Source organism: Ambystoma mexicanum, chromosome 3q (assembly GCF_040938575.1).
Source record: "Ambystoma mexicanum isolate Mex_15411 chromosome 3q, UKY_AmexF1_1, whole genome shotgun sequence".
Lineage (NCBI taxonomy): Eukaryota > Metazoa > Chordata > Amphibia > Caudata > Ambystomatidae > Ambystoma > Ambystoma mexicanum.
In genome coordinates, this window is record NC_090926.1 from 772,571,420 (window position 1) to 772,597,545 (window position 26,126).

Consider the following 26,126-nt stretch of genomic DNA (forward strand, 5'->3'; position numbering starts at 1 on the left):
ACTGGTTTTACGCACACACCCTAGATTCTCACCTAAGTTTATATCTAAATTCCACGTAAACCAGTCCATCCAGGACCCTCAAAGCTCGGCTGAGGTGAAACTACACACCCTAGATGTGCGCAGGGCGGTCCTCTACTATGTAGATAAAACCAGACCGCTAAGGAAAACAGATCAACTGTTTGTCTCCGTAGCTACAGGCAGAGAGGGGGATTGCGTCTCTAAAGGTGCCATCTCGAAGTGGATTATTAACTGTATCCAGCTGTGTTACTCACTCTCTGAAAGAACTCTGCCTTTCACGCCAAGAGCCCACTCTACTAGAGGCATTGGGGCCACTCTGGCTTTCATTGCAAATGTACCCCTTGACACCATTTGCAAAGCAGCTACTTGAAGCTCTATTCACACTTTTACTCAGCATTACTGCATTGACACCCATTCCAAGGCAGATACACAAATGGGACAAGTGGTTCTAAGACACTTATTTGCTCATGACCCTTCTCACATCCCACCTCCTTCTTCAGGTACTGCTCGCTAATCTATGCACAGCATGTGATCTAAGCAGATGCCACAAGCCTCAGAAGGGATACATTACTCACCGTAATCGTATTTCTGATGCTTGTATCTGCTTAGATTCACATGCGACCCACCCTTCCTCCCCTCTGAGAGAAGGCGCATGGTTGCTTGTAGTCTTACCTTTCTATCTATCTGCTTGGATTATCTGTACTCACGCTACTCCTCATGCTACCTCATGTCAGAAAAAATACAATCTGAGGATCCTAGACGCGTGAGGGATCTTGGGTACAGTGGACGTCACACTAGGGATAGTATTACTGGCACGCCCTGTGTCGATGCCCATTTTCGAGTTTCGAAAAACAAACTGTAATACTCTGCAGCTTCCACTAGATGTCGGCCTATGCACAGCATGTGAATCTAAGCAGATACAAGCATCAGAAATACGATTACGGTGAGTAATGTATCATATATATATATATATATATATATATATATATATATATATATATATATATATTTATTTTTTATTCAGTATTTTTAAAAATTAATTCTCTATTTTGTACTCTCTATTATCGGTCATGTGAGGCTATAATTGGCATCAGATGGTAGTACCTGCCTATAAGAGGCTAAACCGGGCATATCACGACAGAACATTTGAAATACAGTCCCCACATTACAATGTGACCACGTGAGGCTGTGACTGGTATAATATAGCAGCAACTGGCCATATGTGGTTGCAAAAGCATATGAAGGCATTGCCTCAGGCCAATGTCGGCTGTGCTCGATGTAGCCCCTGTCATATTATATGACCCACCAATGGCTATATTGATGCATTTCCCTAGTTTAAGTATGATCGGTAGCTAAGTATTGTTTAGTCTTCTTCAGTAGCTATTTGTTGTTTCATTCATCTTAATCGCATTTAATTTGTGTTTACATCCTCAATTTGATGACATCAGGCTCACAGGTCAAGTGACATCCCTCAGTGTTATGTCATTAGGGTTGAAGGTCATGTGATTTCAGTTCCTGGGATGTCGGTGTGGGATGTCATTTCCGTTTCCCCAGGCATTGTGGTGAATGGACGTCCATGCTCATTGGACTCTTCAACTTTTCAAGGCGAGAAGCCCCACAAACCCCATCTGGACTCGAAATTACCAGTTTCTGGTCACCCTTCATAACCTTCTAACCCACAATCGTGGCAACGCATTTGGTGTGATCTTCCTCTCCTCTTCACTATATCCGCACATCTCACCATTCTCTTCTACATTTCACTCTCCCGCTCCCCTCGTTCTGAAATCGCAAAAGACACATTTAAACCTGACTCTCTGGCCACCGACCAATCCAAAACTGAAGTGTCCTGGATGGAAGGTTTTTAATGAGCTTTGTTTTTGCCATGCCATCACAGAAGGGGAAAGACCATATGCAAATCAGGCTTGCTCCCTCCTCAAAGGGGACAACCGGCTGAAACTTCTCGGTCACATCCCTTCTGCACAAGACCACAAGCACTTCCAGACATTTTTCGGCCTCATTGGGCATCATCACTGGTATATAGCTTGGGCCACTAGGCACAGCAAGCTTGGGGCCCACATCCCTTTCATGTCCACTGTCCTCCCACAGCTAGACAACTGCAGGACCTTACCTCACATTCTCCCGCCACCATTTGATGACATTGCATTGACATTTCTGGAGCATTGTTCTGCACTAGCTGCTCCCTTGCGGGCACCATTACCCTGCTCATTCCCCTCCCTGTGGTCCTCAACAATATTGTTCCCCAGCCATCCCAACAGCTGAGGGCATCCCAGTAAATCTACCTGCGCCACTGGTGCAGACCTCACGCTGTCTCTCATTGCTTCCTACAAGGAATCGCTCCTTGCTCTCGCTAGAGCTTTGGACTCTGCTTTGTCCAGCTATTACACTGACCTAACCTCCGCTCCTCTTTCCTTCCATGCTCTCCAAAACACTTATAGTCCATGCTTGCTCCTCTTCTGCTCTGCTCCTTCTCCTCTCAACTCTCAGCTGATGACTTTGCCAGCTGCTACTCCTTGAACATCTATATATATGCAACGCCTTGTCAGACCCCCTCTCATTTGCTCCTCCTCCTACATTCATGCAACCCCCCTCACCTCACTATTGAACATCCCACCACCCATCCCAGCAGAACTGGCACCTATCCTCCAGGCTGCCAAATGCTCTTACTGACTGGTGGCACTCCTAGCCTGCTCCTACCTCTGACTTCTCCTCAACCTTTCACTTCCCTTGGGAATGTCTTCAGCCTGCTGCAAGATGGCCACCATCATATGCATGTTGAAGAAACCCACTGCTTACGCCAGCAGTCCAGCCAACCAATGATCAGTCTTTCTCCTTGCTCACTGGGAGACCACATTTTCTTGAGCATGTTGTCCACATCCATACCACTGTCTGCCTGGAGGACAATGGACACAATGACACTATGCAATTTTGTAAATATTTTATTTTATTGTGATCTAGTTATTCAATTTTTCACGAATGCCATCCAAACATCACTCTACCATATACAACATAATTAAAAGCTTCCACTAAAACGTGACAGGAGGGACTCCCATCCACTCCCCCATCATAATAACACTTCCATAATCTTTACAATTTCTCTCCAGAACAAACAGAAAAAAACAATGCAAGCATGATCGTTTCGCATCATGCGTGTGTCCCACTGCCTGTCCTCAGAAGGCTCTGTCCCCATCCAATAGCAAGACCATCCCCGAGTCTTGCAGCCGCCACTGCTTCACGTTGACATAGAAGGTGTATGGCTGACTCCAATACACGTTCACCACACAAACGACATTCCCTTTCTAATCTCGGAATCAAGTGCCATGCTCCCTCGCTTTCTCCTGTTCTAACTACATTACACTTTATTTTTAGATAATCCCAAATGAAGTGGTTAGTGTCCAATGTTGGTTCTGCCGCAGACACTGCACAGAGACGGCGCTTTAGCTCCCTCACCGCCTGTCGTTTTTATGCATTCTCTTTGATGTAACTGCTGCATTTGACAGAGTTGACCCTCCCCCGTTCAGGCACTCTCGGATGTTTGCTTTCAGGGCGACATCCTTGCTTTGATGGCCTTCTACCTTGCTCATCACTCCTTTCCTAGTTCTGTTCAACCTGGCAGCACTTTTTCCACCCGCTTTCTCATAGGGGCCCAGCAATGGTCCATGGTTTGTCCCTTCTTCTTTGCACTGTACACCCCCTTTCTCTGCAGAATCATCACCTCCTTGTGATTTTCATATCCTCTGTTGGCAGCTGGTACTCAGATCTTCTCGAGGATCCCTTCTTTTACTGATCTGCTGTCCCTCTGCATCACTGACTGCCCATCTGGTATCCATCAGTGTATTGAGCTGCATTGCTTGACGATTGGCTCAACTCCTCTTAAATTGAAGTGATCTTTCTCCGTGCTGCCAGTGCCACACGCCTTATCCCTATCCTATTCCCCGCCCTCCTTCCCCCACGTTGCACCACTCTCTTGAATAGAGATCTGAAACCCCAGCACTTAGTCAACCCTCTGTTATGAGTGTTAGGCCCAACCTTCCTGAATAGCCATGAAATCTGTTCCCATCTCACCTTCCATTGGTGTCCAGTCAATTCGTCGACCTCAAATTGGTCGACGCAATTTCGTCGAAAACCATTTCGTCGAATTTTTTTTTTAAATTATATATATTTTTTTGGGTGTTCGTTTAGGCAAAAAAAGGTTTTTTAAGGCAAAAAGGGGGTTGGGGGGGGGACCCCCCAAAAAAAAAAAAAAATAAAGGGTTAAAATAGAAAAAAAATTTTTTTGACGAAATGGTTTTCGACCAATTTGCTTCGACCATTTGTCTGGTCGACCAATTTTTTTCGACGAATTGACTGGCAACCCTTCCATTCTATCAGAACACTCCTCGCCACCATGCTCCTCGGCAGGGTGGATTACCACTCCATCCTCCTCCTGAGACGCCAACGTACTGCTTTGCTTCTCTTTTCAATGTATAGATTTCTGCTACCCGTACCCTCTACAACAACCTCCAATGGTGCGCTTCCACCTCTGTGCACCGTATGGTGGCTCTCCATGAGACATCGCACCCTATTCATATTTAGATCCTACCATGGGCTAGCCACTTCACCATAAATCAGCTAATTCTCTCTCATAATACTCCCCCTGTCCTCCCAAGCTCTGCTCAGCCCAACTGTCCTCCTTCGCCCTTTGCTGTCTCCTGCTTCAGCTACTTCCCCGCTCCTGGCTCTCCATGTTTCCATATACCCTGAAATAAAGGACTCCCACAGTGACTGACTTCAAGATCACCCTTCAGAACCCCCGCTCCTGGCTCTCCATGCACCCATTCACCCTGAGATAAAGGAGTCATACAGTGACTGACTTCAAGATCACGCTTGAGAACCACCTCCCTCTCCCAGGATGACATCGGAGAGCCTTGAGTGCTATCCTAGCCGCACCCTCGATGAGCCCAAGCACCGTCCGAAGAGGATTGCAGACCTGTAAATACTGGAATTACTTTATAGTTTGCATTTTGCTCTCTTCATTTACAGTTTCAAGTGTCTTCCCCAGCGCTTTTCTCTTGAATGTATTCACTGCTGTATTTCTAAAAGTTTGTGAAGCACCCAGCAGAGGGTCTGCTCCAGCCATTCAGATGCCAGCCCTTTGTGCACTGCATAGCACTTTCAATTGTCAATCAGTATAAATCGATGCACAGCATTGTTTCTGGTGACCTTCTCCTCGTCGCGGTGGCAGTCCCCTATAAACCACACAGATGTCCTCTGGGGGTTATTCTAAAATATTCTGCTTCCAGTCTGCACCTTGATATATTTTTCAAAAGTTGAGAACTGTTTGAGTGGACAGTGTGGCCTCCAAAGGAATGTTCGAGAAAGGAAGCTACTTTCTGTAAACCTACTCTGGCCCATCTGCTCTGCGGGATTCCGTGCAGTCTACTCTGACTCACTGTTAACTCTCCCGCATATGGCTGGTGTCACCTGCCATCGACTCAGTTCACTGTAATGGTATGCGCCTTATCCTTCCATAAACTTTAATTGGCTCTCACCCGCCAAAAACCTTGAATTTCTCCTAGGTTGAGAGGTATGCAATGCGGTTGGCAGGGGAACCCTCTCGCTCTGCCGACAACCAGACCTTCTGAACTTTAAGGAGAGTGCATGTGACTAGGGGGTATGCCACCTGATCCCCCCCCTTTCCATCATCTCTCAACAACTGGTATGGGAGCAGTGATTTGGAGGAAGATGGGGTTCTGTGAAGGATCAGATTGTTATTAACTGGATACCATCTGCTTGGGATAAAGGTCTATTCCAGAATCGGCTTCTTCCCTTGATGAAGGGTCCTGATTTGTGGGGTGGGAAGAGGATGACCTTGAGAAGGCTGGGTTTGAGCAACCGTCCTTCACAGCTCTTTTTTTGTGTGTGCAGAATGGCATCGATGTGAACATCAGGAACACCTACAGCCAGACTGCACTGGATATAGTCAACCAGTTCACAGCGTCCCACGCCAGCAAAGACATCAAGCAGTTATTGAGAGGTGAGTGCAGCCGAGGAGGCCCTCCCGGAACAAGGGGTTTACACTGCTGTGGTCTGTGACACTAAATGGCCACTGCTGGGGGCACACTGCGGCTAGTCACTCGAGTGTCAAAGTGCTTGAGTCCTCCAGCAGGAATACAATATTTAACAAGCATTGCTGGATGGGGAAGACTAGTGCCAGATTCCTTCCAGCAGTACCGCATCAGTGGTATAGACCATCATATCATATTACTATATAATAAAAGGCCAGATATATGTTTGTCCGAAGCCGTCATCTGCAGTAGAGGCTGCCCGAATGCACAGAATGCTCAGCTAGAGGAAGCTGTTACCTTGGGTTATACTGTGGTCCAATTTGCATATCTTAGCCAGTTGTCACTGATAGATGCAGCTGTAGGCTTTGGATCTATAGTGGTCCTACTGTGTCAATGAAAACCTGCACTTTGTCCGATGTACACAGGCCTGTGCACTAGTAGCTAATAGTTTGATAGGCTGATATTGCATGGGGAGGCTTACTCCTCTGGTGTGCTGGACCTCACCCTACTGGCATCATTTAACATGGACCGGGTGCTGCTGTGTTGAGGCTTGCCATGTTGGAGTCTACTGGTGCTGAAATAACTGGGCTGAGGAAGACTGCTGTTGAGACTTAGCCTGGTCTCCAATCTTGCTGCCAAAATACCCGTAAGCCGACTCTTTTCACAGCTCCTACCTTGGGTGTTTGAGGTTAAGGCGCTATTTCCAGTCGCTGGTCTTCCTACGGCTGACTCCCTCATTACTTGAACAGCAAATAAGTAAAGCACTATTGGGCCAGCAGATCTGGAAGGGCATGTGTAAGCATACATGAGTACTTTGGGAAGGAGGGCATTTAGGCTCAAAGGCTCCTCATCCTGGAATCCCTCCTCCTTAATAAAGCCTTAACCAAAGTCGTGGTGCACATCCACAAAAGACAGCTGGGAGTGGGTGGGGGGCAGAGGGGGTTCTTGATATGAAAAGGCAGCACAAATCTATATCCATGGAGGCTGAAGAATTATACCTGGCCCTGGGGCCCATTGGCCAGATTAGTGGTGTGGTGTGTTGTGTCGCTAATCCTATTATTCATGGTAATCATATGTCAATGGTGGGATCTGCCTCCCCTCATCACACTCTTCGTTCCCTTCCAGAAGCCTCTGGGATCCTGCAAGTGAGAGCGCTGAAGGATTTCTGGAACATCCATGACCCAACAGCTCTGAATATCCGAGCCGGAGATATCATCATGGTAAGGAAGAGACTGCACCGTCACGCTCTTTCAGCACCCTCTTACCAGCGCTCCCTCCCAGTGCTCCTAGACCATTCTGTAGTCCATGCTCAACACAGTCCGAATGTGGTTACTCCTACAGTGTTGCACAGCCAGTACACCTACGCCATTCCGCCACCAGCAGCCCTACACATCATATTAGCAGTCCTCCTACACTAGCTCACTAGTGCCTTACGCCATAACAGCTCCCAAGCTCTCACCCCTCATTGCCCCACTGGATAGCCATCTCCCAGGTAACCCCTTGAAGGGTGGTAAGTGTTGCAGCAAACATCTCCACGCGTCAGGGTTTAAAGACCCAACAGGGGAAGTCAGTTAATTATTAGGAGTAGCGAGTTGGGCAACGAAAGCAAATGTCTTGGATGTGCTATACTAGGTACTCGACATACAGAGTGCCACTCACGTTTTCCACTCTTACCCTCTGGTGCACCGGCAAGGAGAGCTTAAGCTATAAAAGAGAAGGCACAGTGTCCTTAGGGACGATCAGTTGAGGGGGACTGTCTTATGTGCGATACTTATGCACCCAGAAAGAAAGTGGGTAATCCCTACTTCCTATCAACACCAAGGGCCTGATCACGACCTCGGCGGGAACGCTAATGCTATTGGCACGACCGCCATAGCCCCCGGCGCTAATAGCGCGGGATCACGAGTTGGGCGGACTTGGAAGTCCCCATTCCCCATTGAGCCCATTCAGCGGATTTCCCCCTGCTAAGAGCTGGGGCGAAATCCGCCGAAGCCCTAATTCGGCAGACCCTTAAATCCGGCGGTAATAGCGCTACCGCCGGATTTAAGGGTTACCGCCAAGGTCGTGATCAGGCCCCAAAGCTCGAACACAGCGACCTGACCATTTCAAAGACACCTCTTGCTCTGTATCATTTGGAACTTTCAAAGGGGCAGTATAGTCAGTCTGCAAGGAATTTCCATCAGTGGCTGACCACCCTCTGTTCAGTCTATGCAGAAAGGGCTTATTTAATGTCTTTTCTTTTTTATAATGGGCCTAAACACAATGGGCCTCATTACGAGTCCGTCAGTAACCTGCCGGTTTTTCTGGCTCGGTTACTGCCAGACTCGTTTTACCATTCCGCCTCTGTGATTCCCGGAGTTACCGGGGCATTACAACCCCGGTGACCCGGGAATTCCAGAGGCAGAATTCAGTAAATATCCATTCCCATGGAGTCCTATAGGACTCCATGGGAATGGGGACCATGGAAACACTGGCACGATCTCGTAATGGTGCTGGTGTTTCCTCGTCCACCTGCAGGCGGGCGGTGTTAAACCCGCCAGCTCAGACCTGGCAGGAATGACACCTCCGCCTGCAGGACTCGGGATCACTCGGTATGGAAACAACAGTGGCGGCGGGTTTACCGCCACCGTTATTTCCATACCGGGTGACCTGTAATGAGGCCCAATGTGTTTCAAGGCGCAACAAGACAAGGGGGTGGGAGGAGGAACCGGGACAAAACAAAAACGGTCCTACTAGCCCTTATTTGGATCGTGCAAGTGCAGTAACAGAAGTGCAGGGGAGAGGGGGGAAGTGCCGGGGGGTTAGGCGAGTGCCAGGGGAGGCCATGTGGATAAAGCCCAGGGAGAAGAGAGTGCCGATGCAGAAGATCCACATTCTAAGTGCGAGGAACGCGGGTGGAGGGTCACAAGGGGTGCAATCCCAGCCAGGCTAATGCAGGCAAGAGGGACCCAGAAGGGCAAGGGCAGGCTGAGGGTGGGGGATAGACTGGTCAGGAAGGGGCTGGTGGCCTGTAAGAATTTGAAGGAACCAGGCAGCCAGTCAAGAAGCAGAGGGGGACCAATAACAGGGGAGGGCAAGAGGGAAGGAGAAAAGGAGGGCCTTGAGAAGCTCCTGGAATTTAAGGAGATCCAGCTCAAGTCTGAGGGGGGTAAGAGGTCATTCCAGAAGGAAACACCTGCGGAGGAGAGAGATCTACCTCCCACTCTCTGCTTGGAGAAGCGTCTGATCTGCAGAGAGTTGGAGCTAGAAGACCGAAAGGCTTTAGCAGAGAGGTATTTAGGGTGAGAGAGTTGGATGTAGGGAAGTCCCAGTCCCAGAAAGCCTTGTGGATGATGCAGAGGGTTTTGAACTTGATCCTCGCAACAACTGGGATACAGTGAAGAGAGAGTTTAGGGCTGGAGAGATGTGGTCACATGGCTTGAGGCCAAGGTTATGTCTCGCAGTCCTATTCTGGAATAGTTGAAGGGGGCAAAGGGGGGAGTTAGGTAAATTGAAGATGAGGCTGTTGCAGTAGTCCAGCCTGGAGAGGACCAGAGCTCTGGAGACATTGAGTTTCTGGGGGAAAGTGAGGAAAGGGAGAATGCCTCCGAGGAGGTGCAGCTGAAAGTGGGCCTTCTTGGCAAGGTCCGTGATGTGAGGAGAGAGGAGTCGGAGATGATACCAAGGTTTTTTGCCTCACCAGAGGGTGAGAAGTAGAGGCCCAAAGAAGGCAAGCCAGAGTGTAGGAGGGAGCTGGGGTCCCAATGAGGAGGATCCCAGTTTTACTGGCATTAAGACAGAGATCGTTGGCAGTGCCCCTTGTCAGAATGGCAGACAGTCAGGAATGAGAGAGGAACAGGAGGAGGCAGAGAAGGGAAGCTTCAAGGAGAGTTGTGTGTCGTCCACATAACACTGGAAGTTAGGAGAGAAGGCAGAGATCAAATGGGGTTGGGGGCAAGGTATATGTTGAAAAACCAAGGCGAGAGAATAGACCCTTGAGGGACAACACATGTGGAGAGTGAGATGGAGGAGAGAAAAGGGCCCAGTTGAACCTGGGAGGGTTGTTCAGAGAAGGAGGTCAGCCAGTCCAGAGCCTGATCCTGGATTTCAAGGGTATCACAGAGCCAATTTATAAGGGTGGCATGATTGACCGTATCAAAAGCAGAGGAAAGGTCAAGAAGGATGAGAACGGAAGGAGAGTTGGAATCAAGATTAGAGAGCAGGTCTTCACAGGTGTTCAGGAGTGCAGTTTCCGTTCCTCTAGCAGCTCTGAAGCCAGACTGGTGGTCGTGGTGACAACCAACAGATTCCATGTGGTAGATAAACTCGGAGATGGCAAGCTTCTCCAAGAGTTTGCCCAGAAAGGGGGTAATGGAGATAGGGCAGTCGTTAGCTGGACAGGAAGGGTCAGCAGGAGGCTTTTTGAGGAGAGGGTTGCACAAGGGAGTGCTAGAGGATTGACGGGAAGGATCCAGTGGCAAAGGAGTGAATGCATAAGTCAGCCGAGGCTGGAGCAAGGGAGACAATGTTGTCCTTGATAGTTCTGGAGGAGCAGGGGAGCACCTATTTGGATGAGACTTTCATAGAGCGGACTAGTCTACAGACCTCACCAGGTGATATGGGAGAGAAAGAGGAAAGTAGGAGGGAAGGGGAGGGGGCTAATAGGGCCTGGGGGTGCAGGAGAGAGAAGGGTGTGGCGTAGAGGAGAGGGAGAGAGAGGACAGGATGTCCCGAGTTTTAGTAATGAGGTGAGAGGCTAGAACTGCCATTCCCTGTATTGGAGGCCTTCTGACTATGAGCAGACATTAGTGTACATGCTCTCACTCCTACTCGATGATGCACCGTTTCCGTCAAAAAAGACCACTATGGTCCAGTGGAGGCTGCCACCACCCGTTCTGCTAAGGGCGCATAGGTTGAGGGAGGAGGTCTTGCTTTAGCCTGCTTGTAGGTCCTCAGTGATTTGCCACAGCCCCTACCTGGCACCGCAGGTCATTGGAACACCGTTGCAGGGGTGCTCTGAGCTTTACACACAGCATGTCAAATGGGCTTTCCCAGAGATTGATCACGGTCACAACCCCCAACTGCACAGAAACATTAAACACATGGCTGATTGAGCTAATCTGACTTTTCCACATCATTCTCTCCAGCTCCAGTTCCCATGCATTTCTCTGCAACCTGCATTTATACACCGCCCTTTAGGGCCAGCCAGGGGTCCTACATGTTCCACCACCACCAGAGCTCTTACACTTTCACGCAGTCGCCTCTACTCTGTCGCATGCGGGTGACCTCTGTCCTTCTTCCTCCAGGTCCTGGAGCAGCCCACTGATGATCGCTGGAAGGGTCACATCCACGACGCCCAGAAGGGCACCGATCGCGTGGGCTTCTTCCCACCGTCCATCGTGGAGGTCATCAGCAAGCGGCTGGGTCAGTGAGGGACATGGGCTGCAAGGGAGGGTGGCAGTAACACAGGGTCGGGCTGTGGTGGGGCTGGTGGGAGGTCTGGGATGGCGCCTGTCTGTGCGGGTAAGCAAGTGATGGTATGGGAGGTTGAGTTTGGGAGGAGGAAGGGATGGTGTGACACAGGCAGATGACAAACGTGCCAAGGTTACTCTAAGGGTCATTTTCCAAAGCCGGTGTGATGAGAAGAGCTTGTAAACATTGTAGGGATTTCTGGAGTATGAGATATGCAAATACAGGGTTCAGGTTGTGCCATGTGCGCTTAGAAGCATTCACCCGGGGTTGAAGAGCACAGGGTTGGTAACGTGGCCATGCCTAGGAATCAAGACATCAACGCGTATGCTCCTTGGTGATGAATTTCTTCCTAAAACTCAAGACTACTGACAGAAAAGCAGTGGGCCAAATGCAGCCTGACCTCCAGACATGCTTCCAATAGGCAGCAGAGTCCGTGTATTGGGTGAGGAAATGGGGCGCTTTCTATTCTGAAAGATACTGTGTGTCAGCAGCTTGGACTACGAACTCACAAATCCGTGGCGATGGAAGGTCGCCAGCCGCACGCGCTGGGGCACACGCCTCGCAGGTAAGTCTCCCGAGTATCATTAACCACGAAACTGCCAAATGCGCCGGCAGAATCCGCCCAAGGCCGGCTACTGCCTGCACTGGTGGCTGAGAAGTAACCACACCAGCGAATCAGAACCAATCACTTTCACGGCAAGAAGATTCCCGCCTAGCGGCCAAAGCCATTAGATTCACCATCGTGTATCATAAGCCTGTCTTCACCACGCTCCAGACACCAAACTGACTGTTCCTGCTGGGATCTGGAAGAGATCATCAAATGGATTAATAGTCGGAGGTCTTCCCTCTCCCCAACCCACCTGCCTCAAGCCAATAGGTACATTCCCTTTACAAGTCGCCATTCCAGGGGTTTTACAGCGAAATGTAACCCGGGGTTTAAATCAGTCCTTGATTTTTGAAAAGTCGTTTGATAAGTGGGTGATTGTGTAACTCCAGGAAGTCGATGCCTTCGTCACGCTTCCACCATCCCTTCAGACATGGAAGAGAAAAGACCAGCAAGAAACTACTCTGGAATAAGCCATATATAGAGGGAGGTCGCTTTAACGTGTTGGAACACTTACTAGGGGAAAACATCCATCCTTTTCATAGGGAAAACGTTCCTTTTGACTTCCACTGGAGTAATGTACATTTTAAAGAAGAGAGAGTATATAAAAAAAAGTTGCACAATGATATCATTTTGTGCTGCAAAATTGGGAGACTCCTTCCAAAATAGGGAGCATTGGTGGCTGTGCCTGGACTGGCTTTGACGTTTTTTCTTTTGCGAACCGGGAAGGTCGTATCTAATGCATGCAAGGTTTTTTCCCATGTTCATTTCTCCTGGCCTCAGTGCCGTTGTACCATGGACAAGTCCCTATTTGTTGCCCGGTTGCAACCCCGGGTGGCAGAGGATAGACTAGTACGGTGTGTGCCACCGGTGTCTTCCACAGCACCTTGACGTGCCCGTAGGTTAAAGCAGAAAGGTCAGGCCCAAAGCACCAATGACAAGAGAGCAAAGGTGCTTGCCGGTGTACTCCATGGAGGGCAGCAAGTACGTCTATGTAGTGGAGCTGTGAGGCGCTACTACCATCATGGTTTCAAAGTGTTCTCCCTGGCCAATGAAAAATAAAAACAATAAAAAAGCAGCAACAGGTCTAATGCGTGAAGAGGTAGAATAAAGTACCCAAATTAGCCCTCAAAACAGGTGGGTTTTTAGACTCTTTCTAAACTGTTGCAGGTCTGACATTTCTCCAGTGCCCCTAGGCAGGCTGTTCGACAGGCTTGCTCCCTGCCACCGTACCAGATCTCCCAAGCACCCTGGTTTTCTGATACCTGGGGACTTGGATAGACAAGCAAAGTGCTGAGCTAAGCGGCCTGTTCGCACTGTGCCAAGCAAACCGTTTCTTCAGATATGTCATGGTAACCATATAAATAAAGTTTTATACATCATGGTCAAGATCTTAGAATTGATTCTGGCCTGGATAGGGAGCCAGTCCAACTTTTGACACGCAGGGTTATATTATCTCAGTATAGAATATTATGTACAATACGGAAAGCTGTATTTTGAAGGCGGGTAATCTGTTGTTTATTCATACCCAGGCGGAGACTGTTGCAATAGTCCAGTTTGCCGCCTATAATAGCCCTGGCTATCGTGGCACAGTCGGAGGCAGGCACCAGTGAAGAAGAAGGTGAAAGATGGCGGACCTCACACGGCCACTAACCTAACGCTCTAGCAACAAAGACCCCCAAAGACTTTATATGCGTCACCACTTCTACCGAACAGTTAGATTTGGAAAGGTCTAAAACATTTGGGAAGTTCTTTTAGGAGCAGGTACGAGGGGGCAATTAGCAGAATCTCGGTTGTGAATTGATTAAATCCTAGACAATTAGCAGACATCCACTCAGAGATGTCTTGGAAGATGGACTGTAGATGGACCAAATTCTTCTCATACTGTCATAGCAGTTTAAAGATTATATTGGGGGGTCATCAGCATTATTTTGGAAATACACCCCATGATTAATCAACCAGACACTTCATATATATGTTTACCAACAAAATCCACAGCTTCGGTGTCGGTGGAAGGACCCCTGTGAAGTTCAGCAAATGTTATGTTATGGGTTCTTATACCGCACGCTATTGCCACCTGCGTGGTCTCTTGGTGCTCTGATGGATCTGCAATGCACGGGGTGGTGGGTGTGTTAGTAGGATTGAGCGGGCAAAAGATCAAGAGAGCTGTGATGTGCTGTTGGCAGCTTCAGATCGGAGAGACCGGTCACTGAGCGTAGGTGTATTTTTTGGTTTGTAGTCGCTATGTGGTGTTGGGCAAGGCTATGTGTGGATTGGTTTGTCGTGGTGGTGGTGTGAAGTGCGTGCGGTTTGTGGTGCCATAGAGATATGATTGTGTTTAGTTCAGAGTTTGAGACGGTGTATGCAGAAGGGTGAGTTTTTAGTACCGTTAGTGGCAGTACATTTCCTACTCCCGTTGTTATGTCTACATGCGACCCATATCCCTTCCCCTGACGTTCATTCTAGTGTGTAGCAATTTCCACCCCATCGGTTCCTCCAGGGGTGATGTGTTCCCTGTGGTCAGTCCACGGGTTGCACGGTTTCTGCGTCCAGCTGCATTCCTTTGTGTGATGAGGTTCTCACCCCTGGTGATCCAAATAAGTGGGACACATCTCTCTCCCCTGTTTCCACCTTTGGCCCTCTTTCGGGAAGAGCTACACTTCAGGTCTCCAACCACCCTTCCCAGTCAGACGCCACTCTTGTCCCTACCTTCCACTCCGGTCCGGCTTACTCCCCACTCCTTATTTGATTTGAGATTTGTTTAATGGTGCGTGGATGTTCTTCAGTGGTTTTCATCCCGTTTGAAGCTGAAGATGTCCTCAGAGTTTGGGGTGTATAACAAGTCAGTGCACACTTCTAAAAAAATGATCGGTATTAAAGAAACAAATTCGGTGCATCCCACCGGTCAGAGGCAAGTTACGGCCTGCAGGACTCCTCAGTCAGGCCTCGGTAATATTATCTTAATAAGTTTTGATACTTTGCCCATCACCACAATAGTGGTCTTACTGCACAGCGGCTTGTCCGGAAAGCGGTGTGGTTTGCCCTGCTGGGGACACCCACAAGATGGTCCGGTGGAGGAAAAGATGTGGGAAAAGGGTGAGATGAAAAGAGTAGGCTAGAGTGCACACATTGGAAAAATACCGTACGTTTTAGGGCGAGGGTGTGCGATTGGGAAAGTAGGGATGAATGCATAGACATTATCAGTAGATCAGACGGAATGATGATCAGAGCAAGGGTAACTACGACATCTCGTGGTAGTAAGCATTTTGCAGTGATAGCAGTTTCTAATACATTGGGCCTCATTACAACTTTGGTGGTATTTCAGCAGTAATTCTGCAGAAAAACCACCAAACGGATTTATTGTTACTTCAACTTGGTTCAGTGGACTTACCGCCAGATTAGTGGTGGTAGGCAGTGTTAGTCCCATTTATTGGAGTGCATTGGACCCCATGGGGATTTCGGTGGAACGCCTGCGGTGTATTCTGCAGATTTGGCTGTTATTTGGTGGTAAGGCAGAGGAATTACCTCCAGCATTCTGCTAGCATTATTCCTCCACCTTACTGCCAAATCCATAATGTGCAAGACTTTCCAATGCAACCAGTTTATTATCCTGATGTGTTAGATGCAAACAGCCTCATACAGATGCGCGCAGAAGAGGAGAAGGGCCCAAGCACTCCCCATTGTAAAGGAGGGGCAGATTTCTGTACCTGGACTTTCTATATTGGGGGCTGAGGCAACAGACGGATGAGTAGCTAGCAAAATGGCTGGTGGTATAAATACTCACGAATTTGGATAGCAAGGTTCAGGTTGCCAACAAGCCTTCTGATGGAGAAAGCATCTTTGGTGAACAAGTGCATGACATGTTAGACAAACCCAAGCGAGAACATGACGCCCATAGATCAATGGGGGGCAGAGGGGTAACATCTAGACCTTTCTACAGAAGGGGGAGGCCTTCCATCAAGAGGAGACCTGGACAACCTCCACTATCTGCAGTCCTTTCAGAACCAGTTACTATCATGACAACAACGCTCTCAGGGAGGTTAAAGATCACCTCCGTACTCTTCAAGAGATAGAAGTAAAGGGGGGGTTCCACGCAAGGGTCTCCCTCACCAAAACAGCGAGTGTCCGGTACCCATCACCTCCCACAGCACCCCAGTAGAAGTCCGGGTGACCTCATTTGCCAATAGGTGCTAGACACAGAGCACAACTTGGTATTGCATAAAATAGACACAAAGTCAGTGCAGCATTCCACTAAGACAATTAGGTACCAATCCCCAACATTGCCATCAACCTCTAGAAGAGGTCAGGGGAAGGGGGAAAGGAGGAAGTGAAGCAAAGTATTTATTCCACATGCAGAAATCAAGACCAACCGTAACTCGTTAGGAACAGGTAGTGGTGGGAGTTTAGAGTGAGGGGATTCAGGCACAGAAAACGTGAAACAGGTGGGGGTGGTGAGCTTCAGTGGTGATGTTGTGTTTGGCTTTTCTGCGCATCACAAATCACCTGATAATAACAGCAGAATGAAATCAGTATCGTTTTGGAATGGCGAAGCCATATTTGCTTTCAGAGCATGATGGTGGTTTACACTTTGGTGGCAGCAGGAAGGACCTTGTTTAGATCAAGGAACCCCCGAAAGTTGAGTGGGTGATGACGAGCAGCGCGGCCATGTTACCAAACAATGCAGCTCCAAGTGTCCTTGCAGGCATGCATGGGCATGTTGCACAGTTTCCTAAATCTGGATCTTTTCTTGTAAATTTTCTGTTTCCCCACGTTGGGTAGGTAAAAAAAACCACCCAGTGGCATTCCCTGCACTCGGTTCTCTTTCCCAGTTCCTGGGACTCCGGGGTATGGCTCTATGGTGGCAGAGCCAAGATACGAGATTGCACCACCACGCATCCGCTCTTATGCAGGAGTGGGGTGAGGGGGGAGAAGCTCTTATTCCTTCAGACGCCCGACCTCACTCGGGGCTACATCTTTGTTTTACTTTGTGTGCACGAAAGTGGCCCTTTATTGAGAATGGGCTATGTTGGCTCTTTATTTCGCTTTTTGTTTTTTGAGTAATGGTTTTTCCCTTTGAAAAAACAGATGGTCTCATTCTTTAACGCACCTCTCCCTCTTTTGTCACTCCCCTTCCAAATATACACAGATGTTTCCTATCACTATAGTCTTTTTCTCAATGGAGGGGTCAAAATGGTATGTGCTCACTGTACTCCGTGTGCTCATCCTCCAATCGGAGGACTGTGGTTTCCCGAATCCCCAGTGACTCTGGGCCTCCTTCAGTAGCACAGATGTCCTTGCTCAGCGCCCCAGTTGTCTTCTCCGCTTGGCAACCCATCTCTGTTGGTGTGCTTCGCTTCTCTTGTAAGGTGTTCCCCAGCTTTTGTGCAGCTTCTGATGCTTCTCCTGCTTCAGCGAGGTTCGGCTCCTTTTGGCAGTTCTCTTCCAAGGTACCTCTCCAATCCTCTAGATAGCCCTGTCGTTTTAATTAGCTTGTGACTTGGTGTAAGGATTGTAAAGACTGGTAGGGGGTGGTCTGTACTTCTGCTCTCTATATGGTAGAGGGGAGGCACAGAGGACCCCAGCCTAGATTCTCTATTCGGTAGCTATGGTCGAGCAATCAAGGCCTAGCTTCTCAGGAGGTGATGCAGGCTGGTTCTTAAGTACAGTGTAGTCCCCAAGCCCCCACAAAGGAATGTCCACACACTGTATTGGTTAGACACAGTCTTTATATAATCAATATTCAAGGTTATGTACACTTATCATAATAACTCACTTTGTACCTAGGAAAATCAACAATGGCAAATATATACAATTCTAAAGTGGTACCACCCTTTGTATTAGATCTCATTAAAGTGCATCAACAATACTGTAACAATGTCACACAGATCAATAGAGTGAAACCAGCAATAGAGAGAGGAGAGAAAATAAGATGGTTGAGCAATGGGCAGAATACTGGCCCCTACCACTAGACAGTTCTGTGTGGAGATCCCCCCACCTGGGCAACCTGTAAAATAACGATATAGCACAAGCCCAGTCCATATATTGTTCTGCAAGTCTTATTCCCTCCTATAATGTTTTTACCCACCCAATGTACCTGGTGGAGTCGAGTTCTTCGAAGAGGCGTCGACAGATCCTTCTTGAGCGACCCCCTTCCAAGCGGGAGTCACGGATCGTCGAGAGGCATCAAGAAGCGTCGAGGAACTCGGCGTTCGGCGGCGGGGAATCGACGGTCCTTCTTGAATGCCTTCCCTTTCAAGCGGGAGACACGGAGCGTCGAACGTCCGTCGAGGAACTCGGCGTTCGGCGTCGGGGAATCGACGGCCCTTCTTGAATGCCTTCCCTTTCAAGCGGGAGACACGGGGCGTCGAACGTCCGACAACAAACAGGGTAGAACGGCGTTGATGAGGCGGCAGCTTCGATCCAAGCGGTGCTCGTCGACGACGGAGCGTTGGCGTCCTGCAAGGCAGAGGCGTGCGGGGCACCTCGACGACAATTGTTCTGGACCGCAAAGATTCGTGAAGACGGGGGCCCAGCAAGGGCGTCGAGTCGTTCGAGTCTTTGTAGTCTTCGGGTGGCGGGAAACCCACCGGCAGGTTTCTCCTCGGCGCGTTGGTCGTCCTCGACTTTCTCCGGCAGGATAAAGCGGTCGACGGTGCGGACGAGGGAGTCCTTCGATTCAAATGTTCTTAGGCAAGGAGCGGACGGCTCCGGTCGTCGGCGGCACGGCGTCAAGTGGTTCCCACGGCTGGGCAACACAACTTCGACAGGCCTCCAGCGGTTACACAGACCTGCGAACCCTGGTCGACGGCAATGGACTTCGACGGCGGCGATGTCCGGGTGCTTCACTTCGATCTCCTCGGCGGTCCCGTCTCGGGTCGGCAGCCTTTCGAGGGTCTGACTTCCAGGGCGCTTCGGCGAAGATGTAGTGGTGCTCGATGATCCCTCGGAGCACGGGAAGAGGGCGCCTTACCAGGTCCTCTCTCGGGTCAGTCCTCGACGAATTCGGCAGCTTTCAGATCGGTCGAAGCAAGTGCAACAGCAAGTCTTCTTCTTCCAGCTGGGCGTCGAGGATCAGCAGTTCCAGTTACTCTTAGAGTGGAGACTCAGCTTCTGAACGCTTCTGAACAATTACCAGTGGTGAGAGGTCCCCAGATATACTATTCTGTCTCTCATCCACACTGCTGGCACACACTCAGCAGCCAATCATACAGAAGGGCATTCATGCAGTAAGTCAGCCAATCAGGCACACAGTGCATTCAGGCCACACTCCTCCCTTTCAGACACTCACAACAAGGAATGTGGATTGGGACAAGTACCCAGCCATTCAACACTACACACTGCATTCAGGCCAGTTTCGGGCAGGGCTGTCTCAGTCTTTGTCTCTCATGCCAGAAACCAGACAACCACAACAAGGAGTGTATATTGGTGTCACACTCCATTCACCCAGGTCCCACCCACAGGAGGTACCCACAACATACAGTCACTGGGAAGGCTCAAGTCAGTCTAGCTGGCCCTTCACAACAACACCATATATGGAACTTCCACCCAACAGCCAGTCAGGGGGAAGGGACAGAGTCAGGGCTTCCCAGGACTTTGAGAAAACAAGGTCACGGGCAATAGAAAGCAAGAGGCCACAGGGGCCATCTTGTTTCCTATCAGGAATCAACTGATCCCAATGGCAGGGCCTGGGTATCCCAAAATGGAGGACACCCAGAGTACCTGTCAAATTCAGCATGGAGCTGCCACCAGCCCATACCCTGCTCTGTGGGCCACCCACAGGTGCCCAAAAACATACACTAGGGGCACAGGGTTGTACCCCTAGCCATGGGTGCCATAAGGGTATCCCATGGGTCTGTTCACCAAACCAAAAGAGAGAGCTGCACTGCCAGGAGTCCCACATGGACTCCTGGGCAGAAAACACGACAGAACACACGATAAAAAGCAGTAAAGGACAAGGATTCAGAGGCCCTGTCCCTCGGATGCATTTCCAGCATCACAAGGATGTTCTTCAGTTTCTGTGTACGTGTCTTCTCTCTATTCAGCTGTCCTGCTTCCGAGAACTTCTCAGCCCCTACTTTCACCTCAGTGATCCGTTTTAGAGAATTGCCGACAGAGACCCGCATGGCTCAACCCAGCTGTCAAAGTTGTTATCCAAAGAGCACTCTCCACCTGCCAGCCCAGGCACCAACTGCCCTAACTTACCTGGGGTTTCCGTTTTACCTAATGAGGGTTTGAGGGGCTGAGTTCTTTATCTGTTTTGATGCCCCCGTTCCTTCCTATGGATGTAATATCCAAACCTGCTTCCACCTTGGCCTGGCTTTTAGGTGGTGGAAACTGAGCCCAATATCTGTTCTCGGATCCTGCTGGATGACTGGAATAGCTAACTGACCCCATCCTATACAGGAAACCTAACTTTACTATATTAGAATTGTTCACCATACACAGCGCTGGCTATGGCATTCATCCCTTTGTTGCACCAGGGGAGAACTTTGAGTGACTCTGCAAACTCCCCCAAAGTACTTAAAAAACCTAGATACTTACCTTGAACATGGATGGACATTGTTCTTAGGAGAGGGAAGGACTTCTAAGCTTAGTTTGGTTCTACCATATAACTTACAAACCTGGATTGTGGTGTTCTTCAGGGTTCTGGTCTCTCTCCAATCGTATTTAACCTGTACATGCTGCTTCTGCATGACCTATTGATTAGTCTAGGGGTGACATTCCACAATGTTGCTGATAATATGCAGATTCTACTGAAATTCACAGGTCCTCCGGAAGAAAATCTGTCAACTGCTCGAGAAATGTATAATACCATTAAGAACTGGATGAAAAATGTCCTTAGGCTTAATCCAAATCCGAATTTCTTTTATTACATACTTTTAAGGATGGATATAACTTCCACTTAGCCTTATATGTAGTTCGAATACATTCCTGGGATGCAGGAATCTAAGGCTAGGTCTCTATGCACCTTATCCATTCACCTCAGGTAAGCGTGATTGGGAACTCATCCTACTGCCTGATGCTGCTCAGACAAATATGTTATCTGAAGCAAACTGCGCCGCAATAGCACGCGCAATCATTGGTGCGAAAATAGATAATTGCAATGTTCTGTATCTGGGGATAAACAAAAAAGCATGCACAGACTGCAGGTCATCCATAACACTGCGATATGCAAACACGCCCAGACAATCCCACGTCACTCGGGTCCTCAAGAAGCTGCACTGCTTCCCTCTAGGAGCAAGAAGGGTTACATTCAAGACAATGACCTTGGTTTATGAAGTCCTGCGTGGTCCTGCAGCAGCCTACTTAAAGAGTATGATCACGGCAGACCCCACCCGACGTCTACCTAGATCATTTCATCATCTGCTTGTTGAGGTCCCATGTTCTAAACCTAGAAGATCCTTTGGTCGTTGCTTTCCAGTACTGGCAGCAACGCTCTTCCATTCTCTGCCTTTAGAGATTCGAATGGCCAACACCTTACCTCCTTTCAGAAGAAAACTTAAAACTCCTCTTTAAAAGCCGATTGGCCCATCCATCTTGGAGATTTTAACCAATGTAGCCTCCCCTTATTTTCCCAGGATGATTTCTTCTGGTCCCGGTTCGCATATATTTCTTCTACCTTTTATGCTGGAGGTTTTTGGTAATGGCGCTTAGATACCTTCACAGATCTTCAATGGGTGTCTTGGGTAATGCCCATTTGCAAGCCGGAAAAGGGAGGGGTAGAGGCACCCAAGTCGAACAGGGATTCTACACAGCACTGAAGCAGCGCTGTCAAAAGTCAGGGGGGCAAGGGGGCGCAGGGCAGGTATTCTCGTGCGTCCGTAAAGGAGACATCAACGTAAACCCCTTCAAGTTCCGGTACCACTGGCACTGGGAAACAAAAGTGAGATGATGTGGGCCAGCCACTGTTTATGCGACCTCATGCCCCAAAGTGGTTAGGGGCATCGTGCATCACTTGGCCATAGCTCTCAACCATTTGTGTTGTATAGGCGGGTGAAATCACCCGATTTTGTTTTTGGCGGGTGAGACGCCCATTGGAATGAATGGGCGTGCAGGAGGCTTGGCGGGTGAGTCAGCCCTTTACAAGGCGGGTGACACCCGCCAAAAGCGTGTGAGTTGAGAGCTATGCTTGGCATCGAGGAGATCCCGGTTAAATGCCACAGACAGCTATACATGTGGGTGCAGTAAATCTATGGAAGCCTGCCTAGCCAGATGCCCAGCGCCCTCCTGTTATGCCTTAGCAGACATTGAAAGGTGCTCAGTAGTCGCCCTCTTGTGGAACATAGATTTTAGTTGTGAGAAAAATCAGAGCAAACCTTATCCATTTATAAACAGTGAAAAGATAACCCATGTGCAGGCTCGGACAGGGCCATAGGGCAATGCCGAACCAAAAACGCAAAATGCTATTGTAGGCCAGTATTGTAGCCAATGTGGGACACTTTCATGAGTTACTTCACTATGCGACTAGCAGTTTTGACTAGTGTTGCTGAAAAAATATTCTTTAAAATGCACAATTTGCATCACATTTTATCAAAGCGCCCCCTTGGGTACTTTTCAGTCTGTCACAAAATGAATGAATAGCCCGTTGCAACTTTGGGATATTTTTTTCATTGGTGCCCGAGACAATTGTATACCCCAGTCCGATCCTGCACATATGACATGTATCGTCCCCACAAAAGCGCCATTAAAGGAGCCGTAGAAAACTGTGATTATTTGAAATCGGTAAGGTGGAACTAGCAGCAGCGTTAGAATCCTCCGCGGGAAGAGTTTGAGGAGCACTCCCAGGGTGACATCACTGCACCGAGGAGCCAAATGACAGAAAGAGAAATCGGACTTGAAGGCCTCAGACTGAAGTAGATGTTTTATTTACGTACTAGGCAGATGTGTTGCATTGACAAGGCCATGGTGCAGGGTCAGGCTCGGGCACCAGTGAAAAAGTAGTCCGCCATCGCAAATGGCAATTCGTTCCTTTTGTGCCAAAATGTTTAAGTAGTACCCACGGGAAGTATTTTGGTAAAATGTGTTGCAATTGTGCAATATTTGTTCAGTAGCACTGGTCACAACTACAAGCTACACAGTGAAGTAATATATCAAACTGCCCCCACTTTGGCCAAAAATGTGGGTCCCCTTTGACCTCCAAAAAAATGTCCCACACTAGCATGTTGGACCTGCACTTCTGGCATTGCCTGTCGCCTTATATGTCAGCGGAGCAAGGGCGGCAGAACGATGTAGCTGCATGATTGGCAAAGCCTTGCTTGGAATTCAGGATACTTTTATGGGGTCCGTATAGGGAGGACACATTTTCAAAGGGGCATATGCCTATCCGCCAAGCTACGCAGTCACCTAAGCCCTTCAAGGAGGCAATGTTTGCTGTTCAAGTCTATCTCGTTGCACATAAAGGTGGCTACATCTATGGTGGGAAATGCCCCTCCCCATAACATACTTGCCAGCAGGACCCGTTCCAATCTATAGGTGCTTATCCCGTCTCATTCTTTTCTTTGCATTCTGGGACTTGTACACAAGTCCCAGAATGCAACCAAAAAAGCAGGACTGGATAAGCACCTACAGATTGGAACGGGTCATGTTGGCAAGTATGCCATAAGAGTCAGGACTCTTAGCATGTAAGACCTAGCTGGAGCTTTTTTGTGTGCAGCGTGGGAGCGGGAAGTTTGGTGTAGAAGGGCAGTAAAGTGATCTGAAAGATATCAGAGGAGGCGGGTAAAAGTCTGCAAGGAGAATTACGTGCTTGTCAGTGGCCTGAACTGTTTTCTTCCTGTACCATTGCAGGCTCCACCCTTTCGCGCAGTGCCACTGCACCTGCTCACCAGCGCCCTACTCTGACAAAGACCCCATCCTTTGGCACCGGGGCTGTTCCGCCAGCTTCTCTACCAGCCGACCACTCTCACCAGCTCATCCCCGTAATGGGGGTGCCTGCCTACTGCCAGCTCACACTGCCACGCTCCAATGGCATGCCAGAGAATATTGGTAAGTGCGGCGTGGAGGAGCCTCAGGTGCTGGGGTGGGTGGAATCTGAGTGATGGAGATTTGATATCGGGATTGGAGAATGTTCCCCTCTCGCCTTAGGTATCAGAGAGACAGTGTGGTGGATGATGAAATTGAAGACTAACTGTCATCTGATTCAGTAGAAGGGTGTGGTGTCCCTCAGAAGCCTACTGCTGGATGAACATGTAAACTCCATTGCCATCTCATGCCAGGGAAGGGGCGATTTAGCATAGGGTCATCAGTGGCGGAACACTGTATGGGAGGGGAGAATGCACCACCTGTGCTTCCTTCCCACCCCTCTGGCACCAAGGGTGCATTTCAATCTGATATAAAAAGTCTCCCCCCTTTTTTCTGCAGCTGGAGACCGCAACAGTGTTGGCAGTGATGGAAGCCTGGGCAGCATCCGCAGCTCGGGCAGTGGACAAAGCACAGAAGGCACCACTGGGCACACCACCACCTTACTCATTGAGAATGCCAAGGTGAGAGCCCTAATGAATGTGACTCCAGAAGTGGGACTGGCCCAGCAGCTGCCGGGAGCTAGGTTTTCTTAGTTTGGGTTTGGAGGCAAGGTTTAATAATCTTTACTGCTGTAAACTTGTTATCTGGGAGGATCCCCTCCAATTACCACTGGTGGGAACAATAATTATAATTACAGTCGTCGGTAATCAGGGCCAAAAGTCTGGCAATGCTGTAATTGGTATTGTTTATTTGTACAGCGCCTATACACAATTTCTGCAAGTGTTTGAAAGCGCTCAAGGAGGGAGGGTACAAGGAGAAAAAACAACAGTCATTCAGAGCCCTTGAATTTCTGAATGATACAGGTCTGCACTAGGCAGAGTAAGTGCATATACTATGCAAATAACAGAAATTAGGTCTGACGACGATTCTGCAGTTTTTCCAAGTGCATTGAGGTACGACCATGCAAGGAGGGGAGACAAGGGCAAAACAGGTAGACGTTGTTCAAGGCATGGTACATTCAGATCGTGCAAGTGCGCAGACAGGTGCAGGGAAGGGGGGAAGACAAGTGCGTGGGGGGGGTCGGGACCAAGTGAGCCCAGTCAGTCAGAACTGGGGTAAGTTCTGAGAGATGCCACTCTCATGGGTCAATAGACGAAGTGCAGTACGATAAGGCAAGTGCGAGAGGACTGGCGAGGGTGCCAGGAACATGTGAGACTGAGGTACACCAGGTGGCCAGTCAGCAGGCTGTGCAGAAAAGGAGGGAGAGAGGGATAGAGTGGAGAGAGAGGTTAGCAGAGTAGAGGGAGAGAGAAGGAAGAGAAGAGGAATGTTTTAAGTAGTTTCCGGAACTTAAGGAGATTGGGCTCAAGACAGAGGGCAGCAGGGAGGCTATTCCAGAGGGGGGGTCCCTCCAGAGGATAAAGATCTCCCTCCAACTCTCTGCTTGGAGAACCGGCTCACTCGCAGAAGGTTGGAGGTAGATGAGCCGAGGGCTCGGGAAGAACAGTACTTAGGTAGGCATCATTGCAGATAGGTAGGTCCCAGGCCCCTGAAAGCATTGCGGACAATGCAGAGCGATCCTTGCAGCCACGGAGAGCCAGTGGAGGGATTTCAGCACCAGAGAGATGCAGTCTCTGGGCTTGAGGCCAAGGATAAGTCTTGCGGGTCTGCTCTGGATGAATTGCACAGGGCGCAGAGCAGAGGCAGGGAGGTTGAGAAAGAGGCTGTTGCAGTAGTCCAGTCTTGAGAGAATCAGGGCTCTGGAGATAGTGAGTCGCTGGGGGGAAGGTAAGAAAAGGAAGAGCACCCCTGAGGAGGTCCAGCTGGTAGTTGAACTTTTTAGAGATGTCCGAGATGTGAGTGGAGAAGGAGAGAGTGGAGTTGAAGATGACACCAAGGTTTTTTGCCATGTAGGTGGGTGCAGACACGGTCAAGGGAGAGGGGCCAGAGTGAGAGTGGTAAAGCGGGAGCAGGAGTCCCAATGCAAATGATCTCAGTCTTACTGGCGTTGAGATAGAGGTTGTTTG

At 49.1% G+C, this 26,126-nt stretch overlaps 1 protein-coding gene across 3 annotated transcripts in view; it reads left to right on the plus strand.

Moving 5' to 3' along the window:
- The window catches only part of CASKIN2 (CASK interacting protein 2), a 545,439-nt gene that overhangs the window by 296,123 nt on the left and 223,190 nt on the right, over positions 1–26,126 (plus strand). For all 3 annotated transcript variants that reach the window (XM_069654797.1, XM_069654799.1, XM_069654800.1), the window contains 5 exons: positions 5,944–6,052; positions 7,209–7,303; positions 11,369–11,486; positions 23,926–24,123; positions 24,499–24,620. In XM_069654797.1, coding sequence (XP_069510898.1) covers positions 5,944–6,052; positions 7,209–7,303; positions 11,369–11,486; positions 23,926–24,123; positions 24,499–24,620 — 642 coding nt within the window. The remainder of the gene's footprint in view (positions 1–5,943; positions 6,053–7,208; positions 7,304–11,368; positions 11,487–23,925; positions 24,124–24,498; positions 24,621–26,126) is intronic.